The 20,041-nt window shown below is 45.8% G+C and overlaps 1 protein-coding gene across 1 annotated transcript in view; it reads right to left on the reverse strand.

The window, feature by feature from the left end:
* GRIN2B (glutamate receptor, ionotropic, N-methyl D-aspartate 2B) overlaps positions 1–20,041 on the reverse strand; it is a 207,281-nt gene that overhangs the window by 164,398 nt on the left and 22,842 nt on the right. The window contains exon 2 of the mRNA XM_009895224.1: positions 4,472–4,900. Within this exon, the coding sequence (XP_009893526.1) occupies positions 4,472–4,882 (411 nt within the window). The 5' untranslated portion in view covers positions 4,883–4,900. The remainder of the gene's footprint in view (positions 1–4,471; positions 4,901–20,041) is intronic.

Below are 20,041 nucleotides of genomic sequence, written 5' to 3' on the forward strand. Positions count from 1 at the left end.
GTTGACTTTTTCTGTTATTTTAAAAAAATAAATAGTCTATCATTACAAAACAGACCGGTCAGCCAAATGGTGTGGTCATTTTTTTAGGCAAGGAGTTAATCTTTTCCAACACAGTAAGTATCCTAAATCTGAATAACCATTCACTCTTCTCTTAAGGTACCTATAAATGTGCATTGTTATTTCCTTTTCTGTGACTGCTCTTTTACCTTCTAGTTCTGGGTAGAAGCGATTTTAGGTAATTTTGAAAATATAATGAAGAAAAGCCCAGCCCAGATTTCCAGTCTCAGGTCTGCAAACACAAGGTACTGGTTTGTGTGCTTTATCTGAACTGAAGCTTGGTTTGCAGCGTTGAAGATTTCCTTCCATCATCAGTCTCCTAACACAGAGCATCCTCATCCATCAGCTATTTCCACACTGTGATAGGATTGAATTTCTGCTTTCAAAACAACTGGAGGGAAAGGAGAAATTATTTTAAACACTGGAATGGGAACAGATACGCTCACCGGTCACGAGTGCATTGCAGTCCTCTGGACAACGCAAACTAACGTTTAAGATCACACAACACAAAGCTATAAAAAGAAAGGTCATTGCAGCAACTTCAGGCAAACTGAAAAGACCAGAACTCCCACAAGTAAAGTTCTTGGATCACAAGAACCTAGCATTGGTGGTGGTGCGGATTTCTCTCCTCTCCCTCTTATCTATTCCAGATTAAACACACGTCAGCGATCCATGCTATTCCCTTTCTCATCAGAGGTCCAGAAGAGATGATGCTATTGTCCTAGTCCCTTTCCAAGGTGTCAGCACCTAAAAAAAGACCAGGTGCTTCCTTGTAGGGCTGAAGCAGTGCAATCACTCTTCTACCCTGCCCTACAGCTGCAGGGCTCACTCCTGTGAGAGGAGCTACCCCGGGGGCTATTGGACCCCCTCAGCCACCACTCCGAGGCCACCCAGCCTTGACAAAATGACTGCTGCACTTCATGCTCTTCAGCGTCACTGCTGGCACGTTCGTCAGAGACTAAAGGGACTGAACTGGCTACGACAAGACTCTGCCTCAGCAAAGCGGTCTCTCCAGAGCTCGAGTGAGGCACATCTTGTGTCTGTGCTTCACCGTTTTCCTGGAACTAAACCCAGATCGCAGTGTGCACACACATCATCTGGTCATTTTCTTCAGATGCCAAATTAGGCAGAAATTAAATATAACACTTTATAACAGCTAAACAGGTGGGATTAGAGACATAAGCACAGAGGAGAGAAACAGCAAAAACATATGCAAATTCCTATATAATTATTTTTCAGAGGAAAAAGGTAAAACATAGGGAAAACAAGAAGATGTAAACATTATCATCAAAATCTAATCAAATGCAATATTAAAGAGCATGAGTTTGAACAAAACAATCAGGAAATCCAGATGTTACACTTTCAGCAACATACCTCCACCTGCTATGTTACACCTAGGGCAGGATTCACGGCAGTTAACTTGAGGCATCATGAGCAACTCAGGGTACAGCCTTCATCAGTAATCAGTGAGGAGACACAGGACTATCCTGCAAGCATTTCTCTGCACCCTGAGGTGGGTGGGGTGAATTGTCCTCAGGTGGTGCCTCCTTCCCCACTGACTGTAATGATGCCAAGACCTCCAGCTGGCAGGTAGCAAACTTCCAGATGCACATTAACTGAGATGAAACCAGCCTATGGTGTGCATTATACAATATTTCTGCCTGTATATACAGCAGAAATGAAAACTCAGGTTTGAAATCTTTTTTTTGTCTTTTTTTTTTTTTTTGCCTGCCCTTTCGTGTCTCAATTTATCAGCTTCACAATATGTTACAAAGCCCTTTTTACACATGGACCCAAATTTCCCCGCAGACACACTTCTTAAACCCTCATTGAAGGTGAAACAGAATTTCACATGCTACTCCGGGGAAGGTTTGACTGAGGAGTTTGGGTTTTTTTTTTGCATTAACCTCCAGAGAAGGGGGCTTATCTGTCACAGCAAGTTGTTAGTGGTTTGTAGCATTCTTTAGGTTTGCATTGGCGCTGCTGATCACAAATGCACAGGGAGCATAACGAAGCCATAAGTGCAAGTCTGAACCTGTGAAATGCTGAGCAAGTTCAATCACAGCTGACTGCTGTGGGCGTTGAGGGGATGCTGAAAGAAGCAATCCATGCCTGCAGGATCAAACCCCAGCCACAAAACTCATCTGCAAAGAACATGACTAAGAGTCACTAAAAGCAAAGCCTCTGTCAAGACCCTCTGTGGAACATAGATTGTTTAAGAACTTATCAGGCTGACTTCAGTATTTTTAGTAGAATACCAATGTATTTACTCTCCACCATATTCTAATTCAATTCATCAAATAAATATTATCCATTAAAGATTACACACCTGTGAATCAGAAGCTGTAAAGGTCAGCCTTTTCAATTTATGTTTAAAAGAAATCTTGGCCTTTCCTAAAACTGCAAATCTTTGTATGTAACCTGCTTCTCCTCTCTGCAAAACTACACACAAAAAAGGGAGCTAGATAAAACAGAGGTCTCCATTCATAAGGCTTCTACTTTTGAGGTCCCTGTGGGCTGACTGCCCACCAGAACGCTCCTTAGAAGTGAGGCAGTGGGGTACACAGGGCAGTCGCAGGACATGCTGCCTTCCCAAGGAGAGACTAGAGACAGGTAGAAAGAAAAATCTTTGCAAAGTTCAATAGGCCAGATTTCTCTTTGAATTACAGCAGCCTAAATCTGATCTAATCCTGCCAAAGGCAATGGGGCTGTGCTGGATTTACACTGCGGGAGTCTGAAATCAGAATTGGGCCTGCCACGTTCAAAGTCACAAGGACCTTTTCCCAGTGCTTAGGAGGTCTGGCATCAGTAACACTCACGCGTGTTCAAAGAGGATGTAAAATGCCACCATAAGTGTCAAATGCAGCATTCGAGTAACGCTTCAGACCTCTTTTGCACAGACATCGATAACCATGCAACACAGCAGGCAGGAGAGCATCGAGATGCAGCATTGTTGCCTGACTGTCCTCCAAGACACAAAAGCTTTATTGTGGGCGGAATGGGGAAGAATGACTTTAGCACATGTGCAACTATTCAAGGAGAGAGAGAAAAAAAAAGGGCTGCGATTATTTTATTCAGTCACTACTTTAGTTCAAAGGCTGATACGAGAAAATAACACTGCATATTAACTGTATGTTATTTGGCACCTGAATGGTTGGTCAAAGAGTGAGAAAATAATTTGTGATTAATTTATTCCCATCTACTCACCTACAATAACCTGAACTGGTATATTTATTTACAAGGTAAATAAAACAAAGTACCTGGTTTTCTCAGCCCACTAGATCTCTTTCTGAGGAGAAGCTGCCACAGTGGCCAGCTTAATTCTCCCCCTTCATTCCATTAGACCCAATTCTGCCTAGTTAAATGTTTCAAATTTGCTAAGGGTGACCTGTAAAAGAAATAGGCTGTCGGCTTATGGCTCTGTTTGCTTCTTTGCGATGCACAAAGTGTGGTCAAGAGGGTCTTCTCAATAAAAGGCTCAACTCTGTCTGGCACTAAGGGGAAGAGGACAGTCCACTTCTCTCAGATATTCCCACTGACCCACAGCAGCGCAGAGGTCACCGTTAGCCACCCCATCTGGCCAGATGCACACTCCAGTGTGAATTGCTGTGTCCCCTGTTCCTGCCAGGAGAAAGACTTGTATCAGGTCCAGTATCCCCACAAAGGCTCCCCTAAGCTGAGAGTTATCAGCCTGCCAGAGATGCTGCTCCCTCTGCATCTTGCCTTATTCAAAACCAGTACTGGGAAGGCTTGTTTGTGTAGTAATTCCCCAGAAGACTGGCTGGAGCCTGGGAAAACAGTGAAATGTCAGTGATATGAAGGAATAAAGTAGTGCAGTGGAAAAAATGAAAGACTTAGCTGGACTGGTTCAGACTGGTTAGTTGCTTAAGCTAACACCTATTTAACTTCAGGAGCTAATGAACACTTCTGAGAGAGGATGGCTTTATTAAAGATTCAATTATTTTCCAATTAAGATGTAAGAGCTGTATTAAATGTCCCTGAAAATACCACAATGTCCTCCAGCTGCATGCAGGAAAAACCCAAGTTACCATCCTTGGCTCTTCTAAGGTAAAACACGGGGAAAAATAAAACCTTTTTTAAAAAAAAATCACAATTGTCAGGGGCTCTATACCACTCCTAAGGAAGAAGAAAAGGGCTGATTCTTTTGCAGCTCCCTTCTACCTGCTCCTTTCTCTCCTTGGTTTTTCTCTGTTGCAGATAATTCCACATGATTAATAGGCTGTTCTCAGCAGTGCTACACACAGTTAGCTCTTTTAATCTCTCTTTGAATCTGAGACTCTCTAATCCCCCAACCCTTCGGCCCCATGAGACTACGCCTGAGGATCACAGAATAAGATATTTCTGGTTTAAGTTTCAATCTGCAGGTCTGTGATAGAAGGAAGCTCAAATTTACCTTATCTGCCATGATCATAGAGGAGCCTCCATGGATGCCCAGGATGGGAGTGAGGGTCTGGGCAGAGATGAAGTCCAGGATCTGGGCAATGGCTTCCTGGTCTGTGTCATCAGCGAATACCACCCCTTGAATCTTCTGATCTGACATGAGGTCACAGATGCGGGTGATGATGCTCTTGGGATCTGTCTCATTCATGGCCACCAGCTCCACCCGAGGCACCACTGAGAGGTGGTGGAAGTCATCTTTCTCGTGGGCATCTTTGATGGCCACTTCGTCCGAGGTCCCCACCAGGATGACTGCAATGCCAATGCTCGGGTGGCTTTTCTGGGCATGGGCCCCGCCCCCTGTTGTCACGAGGACTGCCAGCACCAGCCAAAACCTTGGAGAGTAGCACTCCACCCTGGGCCTCATCTTCGGCTCTTACACTCCCTAAGAGAGGAAGAAAAAAAAAGGAAAGGGGTAAAGTAAGAGAAAGGGAAAGTGATTAATTGACAAGTCAATCATGCACTCAGCCTTCAAGGCAGATCCATTGATCTTCCTCAGCCACTAGCCCTCCTCCCACCAGTCCTGATGCCCAGCACTATGGCTTCATTCAGGGCTCTGGTAAAGACGGGAGGGTCAGACCAGTCCAGCCTCCACTTCACAGTTTGGAGTCACTTCAGAGAACAGCTGTCAGCAGAAGATGGGATCATGTCATCTCTCAGGTCCCATGTCACTCTGAGACCCAAGTCAAAATTGATAGAGAATTGTCCTTTGATGGCTGATCAGCTGTCTTTGTGAAACTAATTGCTTATGTCAAGCCCATGTCTAAGTGCTCACCCTCAACACAAAGGAATTACTGGTGCTTGTGATCAGTTTGGCCTTCTGCTGGAGGCAGGGAGGCTGAAGGGACCAGGCAAATAAGGACTCCCTTTTACTTTCTCAGCATAGTCCCTTCCAGAATAAAGTGAGGACAAACGGGCAAAGCCGCTGGATGTATATGTATGTGTGCATCCATTGCTTACAACCTTCCTACCACCAGGACACACACAGCTCCAGTCTGTAGTACAGTCAGCCGTATGCCTTTCACACGTACAAGGTTCATTTCTTTTTAAAAAGCCAGGAACACAAAATTTCCAGGTGGTTGGGGCCAAAACTGGATCAGTGCATTGTGGGCAAGACATTCCCTCCAAGCCCATATGACAGCTATTTTTGTCCAGAAGCAGAAAGACCCACAGTGCTTACAAAGATTCACCCTCAGCTACTACAGCCAAGGATGTTACTCTGATCTTTTCCCTCAACATGTCCACTTTATTTTGTAATCATAACAGTAGAAATGGAAAAACCCGATGAGGTCATCTCTCCAGCCCCTGCCTGAGCGGGACTATTTCCTGCAGGATTGTTCCTAGCTCTTTCTTTATTCAGTCTCCTTTTAATAATAGTTCACATTTCCACAGCACTTTTCATCCTCAAGGCATTTTACAAGCACTAACAAATTAATCGTTGCAGCACCTATGCAGCGTAAGTATCAGAACCCGCCCTGATCTGGGGGCAAAAATAGAGCAGCGTCCCCCTGTCCACCCACCGCCCCAACAGCACTGCTCGGTGTGCCCACCCAGGGCGATGCTGCTGTCCCAAGGAGATTTCAGGCATTTCAAACTAAAGAAGTCTTGCCCTCAATGCGAAAGGTCCTGCTCAACTATTCACGCCCATAACTCTGTACATCAGCATCCAGGCACATTTGGAATAAATACACCAGCTTTGCACTACACCTCTGGTCTTGGGGGTCCAAAAACTGGATCCTTCCATACTGTTCATTGTTGCACATATCTCTATCTCTACACCAGCTTTGCACTACACCTCCTGTCTTGGGGGTCCAAAAACTGGATCCTTCCATACTGTTCATTGTTGCACATATCTCTATCAAATTAACAAAAAGCCACGGCAGCATGAACAGGGCTGGAAAGACTTTGGGTAAACTAGAAGTCTGTCCAACAGCCCTACCTAGCACCAGCCAGCCCTCGGGAACGGGTGCAAGGGGCCCCATCTTACCCTGCCCAGGAGAACATGTAGGCTCCGCACCTGCTCCCTCATTGCCATGCCAAGCAGAGAGAACATATCCTGCATTGATATTACCAGATAAATAAGCAGATAATAAAATAGATAATAAATATGCAACGGAGGAACCAAATCCACTTAAGAGGCTGAAAGGGACCACGGGTGTGAAGCGCCAATCGATTCTAAACTCTCTGACGGATCCACTTTCTGAGAGATGCTCACAAGCAGAACCAAGAGACTTCGAGAGTTTGGCAAAATGAACAGCTAACTTCATTTCGGCAGAACTGTTATCCTCCAATTACGAGTCACTAAATTAGATTCCTTCACAGTGAAATGCAGCCCCCACTCCTGCAATGCTTTATTAACTTTAATGCACTCTATACACTCTCTGTCTCTCACACTCTTGCTCACTCACTTTAATGCTATATTTGTTCTCTTTAAAATATGTCTCCTGTGATCCCTCTGCATAGTCTCACACAGTATATTACGCTCGGTTAGGCAATGGCTAGCTGTGATGCCCAGGGAGCAGAGTGTAGGTTTTTCCCAGCCCCTCTCCCACCAGGAATACTTTACAGGGCCTTCCAATCCAGGGCTTGAATAGCAGCGATGCAGCAGCTATGCAGGCGATCGTGGCAGCTGTCTGCCTTCACGCCCAAACACAGACTTCTCCCACTGGGAAAAATGACGGCCAAGAAACCCATTCCGTTCTCTTCACCTGCATCAAAGCCAGTAAATCTCTAGCAGCAGAAAATTCAAGCAGCAGAAAAGCACCCAGATCCTGAAGAGCACTTTGGTGCCAATCTGTTGGGTGTCTAGCTCATGGGATGTGCCCCCAAGGGAGATTTTTCCATTCAACACAATGTGATGGAGTTCCCTGTACAGTGCCAGATCCTCAGGCTTTGGCCAGATATGTAGGGATCACCCAAGGCTGGGAAGAGGCTAATGCAAAGAGTGCTTCCACAGTGCCTCCACAGCCAACCTGACATCTCCAACTTGGATTCTCAGCCATGAGCTGGTTCAGGCAGAGCAGTGCTTAGGTAGCCTGTGTTGTACCACCCAAGACACCTCTCCCTCCACCTCTCGCTCACACGTAATACCTCTGTCATGCTCTCGATGTGTTTCAGGTGTTCCGTGGGCAGTCTGCATGCCAGGGACCAGTGTCCTTCTGAGGGAATAAGGAGGAACTAGGTCCAGGCTGGGCTCCCTCGTAGGATGGCACCCAGGAATGTGGTAACGCAGGGGAAGTCCAATAAATCACACCCAACCCAGGGCTGGTGGCACTGCTTTAGCTGAGGGGTGGCCTCTGCTGTTCATCCCCAGCACACTCCCACAAGGCAGCAGCAGGTTCACAGCACAGAGCTGAACTGTTCAAAGACTGCAACAGGGGTGCTCACAACGCCTTCCCTGCCCTCCTTGGGGGCGAATTCTGTTCACAAGCAGTAGCCACTATCCACACTTCTGCTCACACACAAGTGCCAGCTGTTTGAGAAAGGGACAGATGTCCCAGCACCAACCCCACCTCTCTTTCCTCCTCTGGTCTGGCTCACTACAAGCCCCTTTAGAGTGTGTGATGATAGAGGAGAGGCAAGGGTGAACCTCTGCCTCTGAACAGACTTATTATCAGATTAAGGTGATCCCAGAACTATTGTGAAAATGTGTTTTTGCACACGCAGCTGCAAGTTTTATCCCTTTATTTCTACACTGCTCAAAGGCAAAAGTTTGAGGTACCCCATCAAGCAAGCACTGGAGGCAGCACATGGACCTCCTCCTGAGTGGTGTTCTTGTTTTCAGTGAATATTTGCAAATACACACGGAGAAATTCACAAGCACCTGACAAAGCTGCAGTTGTAAACCAGGGCATTTGCCCTTAGTTGTTTCAAGTAACTTTAATATTGCTAGAGTCTAATTTCACCAGTCAAGAATGATTTTAAAAACGTGCCAGTGTATTTTATTACAAATACATGAGCAGGTATTTCCCTTGGTGGTGGTGTAGGGCAACACAGTGTTTGGAGTCTTTTCTGTGATTTTGCCACTCCAAAACAATTTAGCAAATCCCAAACTCCAGTCTGGCAAGTAAAATCCTTTACACATTACTCCACACTATTATATTGTCCCTCACTCCCTGGAAAATAATATATGACAGGGCCATTAGACAAAGTGGTTTTACAGACATATCTATATTTAGATATAAACATGCCTGTAAAACCATTATACTTCTATAATCTCATTTTACTTACCAATAAAACATATCCACCACTGTAGAGGAATGCAGCATCTACTTAGTGCTGCAGAGCAATGTTACACAATCGCTGTTAAAATGGGAAGGGAAAGCTAACTTCTCCAATTGAAAATGCAAGAGGAATGTAGGTAGTCAGACAGTAATTATTCAGATTGGAATTTGGCCAGGACCAAAGGTTAGATTGCTTAAAAATATCATGAGAACCTTATTTGACACTGCATTTTTATGTGGATCAGATCTAAGATAAGTATTAATAGAAAACTATTAGGCTGCACAGGCAAAATACAGCTCAGCGTTTAGAGATATTTCTGGACGATATTTCAAAATACAGAAAGTACACAAATAGGTCACTGTGCATTCAACCAGGCTAACTGTAAATAAAGTACTACTCAGGCAGAGTACAGCAAAGCTCAGCAATCTTCAGGTGAGATAAAGAAACTGAGGCAGAACATGGGCTGATCCCAGGAGTTTGGGGGCAGTTCCATCATGTGCTGGTCCCAGTACCTCTTTCTGCTGCAATTGTGCCAGCTGGGCAGCCTTGCACAATAGCCCCTTGGAAGAGTATTTGCAGGCCCCCAACACCCTATCTCCAAGCTCAAGACAGCAAGAATAAAGGAAGTCCTGTAATACTGCAGTCCCAGAGAAAAAGCTGTCTTGAAAGCAGCTTTCCTAACGAGGAGGAAGACGATGCTTGGGACAGGAGGCCAAAGAGCGTGCACTAGCCATCAGCAAAAGGAACTTCACAGGGACATTGGCTCCACACTGGAGGAAGAAGATCATCACCTACCTCCAGCCTGCCTCTCCTGTACTTCCCTGGAGGGCCATGGGGAAGTTCATCTCCCAGTGCTTTCTGGGCTCTGCTTGCTGGGAGCTCTGATGAGGTCCCAGCACCAGTTAGAGGACCTCAAGCCACAGAATCTGAATTCAATGGCTAATTTTGCATCTGCACCAACTGCAATGCTAATTCCCAGCCCTACTCTCATCCCTGATCACTAGCCCAACTCCAGGACTCACCACCACCCTCAATCCCACTACCACGTAGAGACAGATGTCCTGCCAGCCCTGGTGTTAGCCATCAGTGTTACCATACCCTTCAGTATTTGCTCATCTCTGACAGCATCTTAATTCACACTGGCTTCATTTCTCAGACAGTTTGAGCAGTATCAGACAATGAATCAAAAAGCAATCCTTGTGTTTCAGGCCCCAGTTGGGGGTAGGAAGAAATCCATCTCACCTGTGAGATACTCTACAAAGCTGGAAGGTGCTTTGTGCCTGGTATCCAACACACCACCAGGGAACAGCAAGTGCACTAGAAGAAGATGTAGGGAAGTTAACATTGCAGTAGACATGCTACTGGGCTGTCTCGCAGAGAAATAACCTGTATGTCCAGACCAAAGAGGAATACTATTTCTGTGTTTACCCACTGCAGAGGACTGGTGCGTATTTGATCTTTTTGCCTGCTACCTGACTTATAGGTAGACTGCAGGAGCTAAGACGACTCATATGAAGAAAGGGGCAGGACTGATTGCAACTCCAGAAACTGTTACTCCTAAGAGCTGGGGCTTAAAGCTATAAATCACGCCAGAATTTACACCTAAGCGTCTCCAACTCCCTGACTTTTGGCAAGCCAATTTCAGCTTAGGACAACCTCCCCTTCTTGTGGTTACTACCATCTCCCCAATCCAGACATGCTGCATATTGCATACCTCTGAAGAAGCATTTCTCATGTTCTAACACTGCTTTAACCATTTTCCTACCATACCCTCAGCCCAGGCTATTTGTACGCTGACAACTCTTATGCTGCTGTTCCCATATTACTGCTTACCAGGTAGGTGACATAAGTGCCATAAATCTTCTTCTGGCTCACAGCCCTGTTGTTCCAGGAATTTTGTAAACAGAGACAAAGAAGAGGGGGATGGATCTGGGGCACGATGGATGTGTCTTGGAAGCGCCTGCACGCTTCAGGTGCTGATAAACTGAATGAATGATGTTGCAGGAAAATCTCCATACATTCAGAGTAGGAAGACGGCAGAGACTAGAGACAATGGGAAGTGCCATGCACAGTGATGAATGCAAGAACAATCCAGCCCCCGGACCAAAACGGTTCATTATGGTGACTCTGAGTAAACACACCCCCCCAAGGGCATTTCAATAGTTTTAGATGAAAACTGGTGGAGCTTAGTTTATTCTAACTAGCTTTGAACATCACTTATATTCTCATTCTGATATATACATGTTCCTATGATAGTGGTAGAAACTTTTCTCCAAGGACTTTTGGGCAGGTCTTCTTTCTGCTCTTCACAACCACTCCCTCTCCAACATGTACCTTTGTCCACATCTCTAGTGTCCCACAGACTCATTTCTATCTAACTTACAAAATGCTTCTTCTTTTCCCTTATTTCTCCCTGGTCAGCTTTTTTCTTTTGGGGAATGCATCACACACCCCGAACCAAAGCCTTCAAAGCTCTTGGAGCTCTCTCATTACCTTGCTGTTAGCTTTCCTTCCATGGACACTGGATGGAAAGTAGCACATATGTTAACTTCTATTCTCTGTTTACTTTCTTTCAAGTTGTTCTTTCTTTATTAAACCAGGTACAAACTCCTCTCTGACTTGGGCAGTATCAGATTCATCCTATATATCACATATTCATTCCTCCCCATCTCTGACGGATGGTTTGCCTCTGTCTATCCAACAGGTCTATCCAAGGATAAGGTGAAAAAGTGTTTCCCTTTTTTCTGACCCATGCAAAGGAGAAGAGCAATTTTCTCCCTACACTTAAGGCAGTACAAAGAACGCTTTGATCATCAATTAGACCCATATCATTCCCAACAGATGAAGAACTATGTCTCATTATTGTAAGCTTGCCCAGGGGTAAGTTCCCAGTGTCCTTCCCACTTCCTCCCACCCACATATTTTACATATCACGGGTGATAGCTGATACAGCCACAGCCTGCAAGCTTCTGTTGAGACCAACACCAAGTGATTCATGGAAATTACAAATTAAAATCCTCTGCTTAATAGTCTTGCCCTTCCTCCAGACACTTCAGGATTGCTGTCTACGGCATCTGCTTTAGCACACTACCTGCTCTGAAACGACTCAAACAACAGGATTACCACTGCTAGGAGACAGCTCCGAGGCTCACATTTAGAAACATTTCCCTAAACTCAGCCTAATTTTTCCCTTTGCTCAGCTATCCTGTTACTTTAATAATATCTTCTTCATTCAGCCTAAACAATTTCTCCCTCTCGACTCACCGTTTCCACCCGGAAAACGCTTGTAGATGGTTATCTGATCACCCCTTGGGACTTTGTTGCAGCAGCAGCTCAGCTGTCTTCATCCCTCCTCGTAAGTTGAGTCCCCTCCAGTCCTCAGCAGGATGAGTGAGGGAGGATGAAGGTAAAGGCTGGGCAAGGGAGAGCAGGAGCGAGTTTGACCTGCTTACCCAGGCTGGCACACACGTGCGGAGCTGCAGGAGTCAGTGTCACACACACAAAAGCCATTAAGCGAGACAGCAGGTCAGTCTGGCATCGCCCAATGCCAACTTCTAAATGCCAGGGCATAGAGACTTGGCACAGCCCTCGCTCTCTGCGAGCCTGGCTTGCGCAGCCAGGCTGGAGCCACCATTCCCCTGCCAGGATCTCACCCCCCCCCAGCATCCCACTTGGACAAGTTTAGAGGGATGAGACAGGCCCTCCCTGCCAGGGACTGAAATATCCTCACCACCTGGAGGGTTCAGTTGCCACAGCTGTCACTCCGTGCATGCTCCATTTGAAACAAGGGTTTCAAAGCTTATGAGACGTGCACTGTTTCCCACTTCCGACTGTCGTCTGCCCCATCTCAGAACGGGTTCCAGGCTCAGAGGGACATCATCCAAAGCAAGGGATGTGTCACTGTGTGCATGTGGCCCCTCCAAAGGGATTTCAGAGTGGCTGAAAGCAGCTTTGCCTCCTGAAGTGCAAGACTAAGTTTAACAGGCAGCAGAACACTGTACCAAAGCAACACCAGTTTTGCAAATTAAATCAAACTGGAACAATTTGGTAATCCATGCTGAAATCCTTTCCTTCCTTTCTTAATTCTCCACTTCCAGGTTTCATTTCCAAGCAGGAATCATCAGCACATTAATAACATGAGGACTTTAAAAACTGTGTTTTCCAAAAGCTAGGGATTTAAATACCTCCGATCCATTAATATCCATGACAAACACACGTATAACTTCAGTTGGATAGTTTGGAGACGCACATCCTCTGCATTTCTCATTATTTACTGTATTAATTTGAGGTTTTCTATTCAACCTTAATCAATTCTGCATTTTGTGCATTTGCAGATTGTTATATTGAATTTCAAAATCTAAAAACTGATGAGAATTTTTACTTCCAAGGGTAGGAGGACTTTCCCATTCCCCAGACTCTCTCATGCACCTCACTCAGTACCTATTCTTTCCCTGCATCATTTCCTTAAAGGGAAAACACAGAACAGGTAGGCAGAGACTGCGCGGTCTCCTGAAGGCAGCTGCCAAACACCACGTCGGTGCTGAAATCCCATGGGTTATTCGAAGTCTCACATCAAGACACAGTCTTAAGTTCTTTGGATGCCAGATGTAAACACCGTAAAAGCCAAATCACAAAGATTTCTTAAAACACACCAAAAGTGGGAAAGAAAACATGGTTTTTCTTTTTTTAGGCAGAAATTGAGCGATTCCTTCTTCTACAATACTGAGAATCCCAAAAAGGGGATCTGAACCAAAGGGAGACAGCCTGAAACTACATCTGCACTTTGGATGCAGCCATCCAGTTTGCTGCCAGTCTCCTCAGATACAATGTATGACACAGGATAAAGCTTTAAAATGTAAACATGCCCATCTCATAGGAAAGATCTTCATGGGTGCATGTTTCAGTCTTGCAGCCCATGCAGCAAGGGCAAGCTAGGAGAAACTTAATGCACTGCCTCTGCTCATTGTGGCACCATTATAGCAAATCTTGAACAGCCCTAAGCAGACTGCCAGAGCTCCCCTTCACCTGATCAAGCCCTCATAAAGGTGTTACAGACAGCAGAAATGCCAGAGTAGAAGGCTCGATGCCTGAAACACTAAGAAGTGAGAGGGACAAGGAAGCCGCTAAGTAGAGGCAGCAGGGTGGAGAGAGGAAGATGAATCCTAAGAGCTGGTCCAGGGCAAAGCCACAGTGCTATGGACACTGATGGACCACAGTTTGCAAACTGCCAGTATCCCTCATGAGCCTCAAAACCTCTTCATTTCCACCTGTATGCAGCGTTTCAGAAATGGTTTAATCACCAAGGGACCCCGTGAGAACACTAGCCTTGCTCATGAAATAAGACAGGGAATTAATCTGGAAGTGAGAGGGACAAAGAGGTGCTTTTAGCATGGGCAAAAAGGCATGCCATAGCCATGGGAGCCAAGAGGTGGTCAAAAACTGGCTCTGATCAGGCTACTAGAAAGGATGTATGAGTGTCCAGAAAACCTTGTTGTGAGTTCTCTTCTTTGTAATTGCCTGTCCCTTCCCTTTTCCTCACTCTGATCCTCACTAAAGGACTTCTACGTTCCTGTTATCGCTACTTAAAAAAAAAAAAAACAAAACAAACAAAATCTACCTAGAAGTAGTAACAAGGGAAACCCAATGTGTGACATCAAAAAGACTGCCATTTGGGATGTCTGGAGTCATACACTCCCAACCCAGAAGCATCCCAAAAAACACTCCTCCCTTTAGAAAAACCTCATCCTTACAATAAATCCTAAAGCCAGGATGAAGGGAGAATTGACAACTGCAAATCAAGAAATTATTTTGGTGGTCTCATTTTTCTTCTCCTTTCCCTCTTTACTCTCCCCACCTAACACTCTCCCTTTTCCCTGTCTTTCTCTTCTTGAGTTCAATGACCAGTAAGGCACCAGCCATCAAACCACTGGAGACAATATGCTTTCACAGTACATTAGTGCTGCGCACCAGACCATGCTAAGCCTGTGATTGTATGACAGGTCAGGGCCGATTCGTCTTACCGAGACCTTCAATCAAAAGCATCCAGAAAGCTTTCCCAGCTAGAGGGACCCAGCCCAGCAGCCATTGACCTCTCCCTCTGCTCAGCACTTGATCATATTTATGAAGTTCCAATGACGGAAACATACACAGGCAAAGCCACATCTGGGCCACGGCTAGTCGCTAGCTGTTGATGCTTCAGGGACAGGGATGGAAAGGCCCAATCCAGGGCAAGCAAACAGATTAGATTTGGCTCAGCTGAATACCATTTCCATGCATTTTTTCCTCTGCTCTCTATTTTTTCCAGCCTCTCAAATTCATTCATGCTGGCTGCTTCAGCTACCTTCCCCTGTAGCTCACCTAGCTATTCATTCCTCCATGTGCCAATGCACATGAGGATGTACGAGCCCATGCCTCCTCCCAGCCCAGGTCCACCACTGGCTTCCCCCTTGGGCCTCATCTCATTTGCACAAAAGTCACTGCTGTTTGCATTTACAGCAAGGGGAAAAAAGCATTAGTAGCAAGAGTAAGAAAGAACAACCACTAAAACTAGACAATTGTCACAATAAAGAATAGCCTACCAGTAAATAAAAATCAATACTATAGACAAAGTGTAGCTGCAAGTTACTTATCTTTTAAAGTCAGTTTACACTTTTAAAACAGCTTAAGAGGGCTTAGTGTAAAAGAATCACGGAATCATGGAATTTTCAGAGTTGGAAGGGACCTCTGGAGATCATCTAGTCTAACTCCCCTGCTAAAGCAGGATTGCCTACAGCACATTACTCGGGACTGCATCCAGGCGGGTCTGAAAATCTCCGGAGAATGGGACTCCACAACCTCCCTGGGCAGCCTGTTCCAGTGCTCTGTCACCCTAACCATAAAGAAGTTTTTCCTTATATTTGAACGGAACTTCCAACTTGTGCCTGTTGCCCCTCGTCCTGTCACTGGGAACCACTGAAAAGAGTCTGGCTCCATCCTCCCTCAACCCACACTTTAGATATTTGTAAGCAATAATAAGGTCTCCCCTCAGCCTTCTCTTCTCCAGGCTAAAGAGTCCCAGCTCTCTCAGCCTTTCCTCAGAAGGGAGATCCTCCAATCCCTCAATCATCTTAGCTGCTCTACGCTGGACTCTCTCCAGTAGTTCCCTGTCCCTCTTGAACTGGGAAGGGCAGAACTGGACACAGTATTCCAGTTGTGGCCTCACCAGTGCAGAGCAGCGGGGGAGAACGACTTCCCTCGACCTACTGGCCCCACTCTTCCCTGTGCAGCCCAGGATTCCATTGGCCTTTTTGGCGACAAGGGCACATTGCCAGCTCATGGATAATTTACTATCTACCAGGACCCCCAGATCCTTCTCCTCAGAACTGCTTCCCAGCAGGTCCACCCGTACAGCCCCTCCATGGCACACCCAGCCCAGCCCAAGCCAGCAGCACAGAGGGGAGCTGGTCAGCCTGGACATTCCCTCCCAGTGCCGCCAAGGTTGCCATCTTCACACAGCATCACCCCTGCCCCTCCTCGCCTCGGACCCTGCCGGCCACGATCCCAGCAGCCTGGCTGGGGGACGGGCCTGCATCTGCTTGTGACCACCAGGCAGTAGCAGCCTACTCCACAGGTCTCATCTGTGGCCTCCTCCACACCTGGTGCAGCAGAGAGGGGGCATGGAGGGCGCCCGGCAGCGGGGGACGGGGAGGTAGCAGTGCATGATGTGCAGGCAAAGGGGCAGTCGCCGCCGTGGGCAGTCGCGTAAGGTCCTGTGACTTTTAACTCTGAAGCTGGGTATGCATTAAACTGTTCATGTAATGCCAGGGACCAAAGAAGCATAGGTAACGTTTCTGTGGTGGCGCTAGGACCAACCTTCTGAAAAGCGGCTCTAAAATAACTTTTTTTTTTTTTGCCTTCAAGTTTTTTGTCCCGGGACTGCCATGTCTTTGGAGAAGAGCTCAACAGAGAAAAGATTTTTGCATTGGAACCATTAGAAATAAAACTATTTAAAGAACTTGCTACCTGGAGGCAAATTTACGGAGGTTGAGTGCTGCTTTTCATCTGTGTTCCCACTTCAGACTGTAAACAATGAGTGAGTTTTGGTTGTGTTTCAACTGCTGTATTGCAGAGCAGCCTCAGCCTGCTGTTCCTCAAACCTTTGGTTCCGCAGTTCCTGTCATGACTTTTACTTATGTGTGAGACACGCATGATTATCAAAGTTCTTGTGGAATTATATTATAGCTATTCTTTATGTATTCTCAGAGATCCTGAAATTATAAGGTCTGCATTACAGTTTTGGTGTTTCTAACATGCACAAGGTGGTTTCAAGAAAATCCAGAATTTCAATATTACCATGAACTTCCTTCAAGCTACAACATACACCATAATCTACCATCCTTCTCAGCTTTGCTCCACACGTCGCTTATCTCTAATCCATTTTTTGTCCTCCATGGCTCCCACAGTCATTCCATTCCTCACTTTAAACGCTGTTATATTTTTGGTCCATCCATGGTGCCTCTTCGCTCACTTGTATTCACACTGGTAGGTATCTGGTTTTAAATCTTGAAAGCATGGAGGGAGTGAACCACAAAAAGTGAAGTCGTGTTCTAATCCCTTATACCACCACCTAAAAATCAATAAGCATTTTTTGAAAGTGTAAACACCATTGTTTTCTTTCTCACCCTTTGCCTTATAAACCTCCTCAGAAAGATGGAGATGCATCTTCTCTGCTTCACAGAGTTAGAAAGTTTAATTATTTATGGTATTTAAAGTACTTTTGCCTCTCAAGCGATAGAGGCTACAGGAGCTGAGATTATTATTATTGCTTTCCATTGCACTTTGCCGAAGGCAGCAATGTCTTCTTGTGAGATCATACTCAACATTACTCACAGGATCCCAAGAGAGTGTATTAAAACCTGTATGTCCAAGATCTTCAGGACAATAAATCCTAGTTTAGCTGGGAGCAGAGAGAAAGGAATTGCTGTAATACCATAAATAGTTGTTGGTTTCCAAGCAAAATCCCTGATATTCAATATCGACTTTGCCACATTGACTCAAACTGCAAAATACTGCTGATCAGTAGTTTCTGATGAAACAACATGTTGTCAGCAAATGCTGGTTTGTTAAGCCTATTCTTATGAAAATATCTCAACTTGCAACACATTTTCATCTACTCCACAGCAGCTTCCTTGCTGGCAAGGGACAGCAGGAGCAATGCAGAGCTTTGGAGAGCAACGCAGAACTGCAGTGGGCAGCCAGCCTCCAGGGTCTGGGCTGGAGGTGCAACTGTTCTGACCACCAGGCACCATCCATCTGGCAATTTTAATCCAGACCTGGAAATCTCCCGTTTCATCAAGAGATCGCCCCCATCGCCCCCCCCCCCCCCCCCCGGGTCTGCCACGGATCCAAGGAATCTGGTTCCAGCAGCTCTTGGGCAGTGGAAATGCAAAGTCTTCACTTGCAGAAACTCAAAATACGAGATATCCTTGCCATAAGTCTCAGCAGTGGAGACCCTCGGGCACTGGCTTTCAATAGATCTGAGGAAGGCTGCCAGACTGGAGTCACCAGGCTTCTATAGCATGACCAGAAAGTCCTGGGAGCTCTGGTTACCTCCTAAAAAAAAAGTCCTGAGCAGGGAGCCTGAAGACCCTGAGAGTCATGGCTGGGACTACAGTGTCAGAGGTGCCAAAAGTCTGGGTTTCATAGAGAAGAAGTCCTCAGATGCGATTCTGAGGGCCCATGGCCTCGGTCCAGGCCATTAGTGAGAATGCCCCACAGCTGCAAACTCTGCAAGCCCTGCGAGCCAGGGGAGGAAACTAAGAGCTTTGAGAGTTTCACCACAGTTCCCTTTTACCGGTTTCTCCGAACTTGTGGTTTCCCACTATTTGCAGGGAGAGGGAGGGAATTTTGCCATTAAGTTCAGAATAAAACTAAGTTTCTACCTCTGAATGTCTCCCTGCTTGGAAAACATCCTTGCAGCCTGTTGCCCTGTGATTCTGTCGGACTTCACAAACTACACTGCACCGTGCCTGCTGAGCACCTGAGTGAGACCTATGGAGAAACACAAGGGGTTTTGAGGGGTGCGGGCAGCTACGGGGTATCTGTTGTCATTGATGAGTTTACAGAGAACAACTGGTCTGCTTTGGGGGATTTATTTTTTGTTGAACAGAGACAGTCACTAAAGACTGGAGTAGCCCTGGAGTCAAGAGAAAAGATGTTGTAGTCTACCCCAACACAAATTCTTCCAGTTCCCATTATTTCCTGGCTTACACCGCCATAGAGCAATGTTGAAAAACAAGTGTGTCCCCACTCCAGAATTAAGTATAAAGAGTCTATGTATATGTATTTTAATGTATATACACACATTATATATATTTATTTGCATATAAATACATATGTATTTATTATTGTTGTTTATTATATATAAAATTAGCGTGTGTATACATACTCCATCTGATCTTGGACCACCAGACAGGGCTGCGTTTCTCTGAACAAGGAAATCAGGTGGGAGAAGGAGCCCTTTGCAGGATGGCCAGTTACGCCTTTTCCTGACAGACCTGAAATACCACCAGTACCTAACAGCACTAAATCCCTGTAATTCTGAAAACAGGAAAACTCAAAAACAGCCTTGGGGTGAAAAAAAAACCAAACCAACAAACGCACGCAAAAAAAAAAAAAAAACCCACCCCAAAACAACACCAAGAAAGAAGAAAAGATGGAGACAACGTTCAAGTTGCATCCCTTTTACATCCAGGCTGGTCCTTGTAGGAAATCCGCTTCCGAGATAGAAACCCAAACCTTGCTGCCATGCCAGGGGTCAGCCCCTGGCACAGAGCAGCTGCTCTCCTTCCTGAGAGTTCTTTCTGGGGTGGAGGCAGAGGTGCCATTCATATGGTGTCAAGGCTGCGTTCACACTGCCCATCCTGAAGCACTAGAGTAGCTCTGAGATGCGTGTCCTGCTTTTTGAAGGGCTTTTATACATTCCTGAGGTTATAACCATCCCATTAAAGCATTCAGTTAGCAACAGGCTGCAGTCTTTAGCTAGATCTCACCCTTGTTTGTATATGACAGTACCAATATTGACATCCAGAACAGCCAAAGATTATATGCTGCAAATATCACCTGGCCCCCAAAATGAAGTAGAGAAAGCAAACCAAGTTGCCTATATGAACTGCCTCTCCAAGCTTTGCCTCGAGCACACCACTCATCCCCCTGGATCTTCCTGGGGCTACGCTCACTTTGGAGTTTCCTTGTTTCTCCTTCTCATCACAGCTTTGACGCTTCTCCAGTACAGGTCCGGGACACAGGGCTGAACCAGAGCCCC

Source organism: Charadrius vociferus, unplaced genomic scaffold (assembly GCF_000708025.1).
Source record: "Charadrius vociferus isolate BGI_N301 unplaced genomic scaffold, ASM70802v2 scaffold251, whole genome shotgun sequence".
Classification (NCBI taxonomy): Eukaryota; Metazoa; Chordata; class Aves; order Charadriiformes; family Charadriidae; genus Charadrius; species Charadrius vociferus.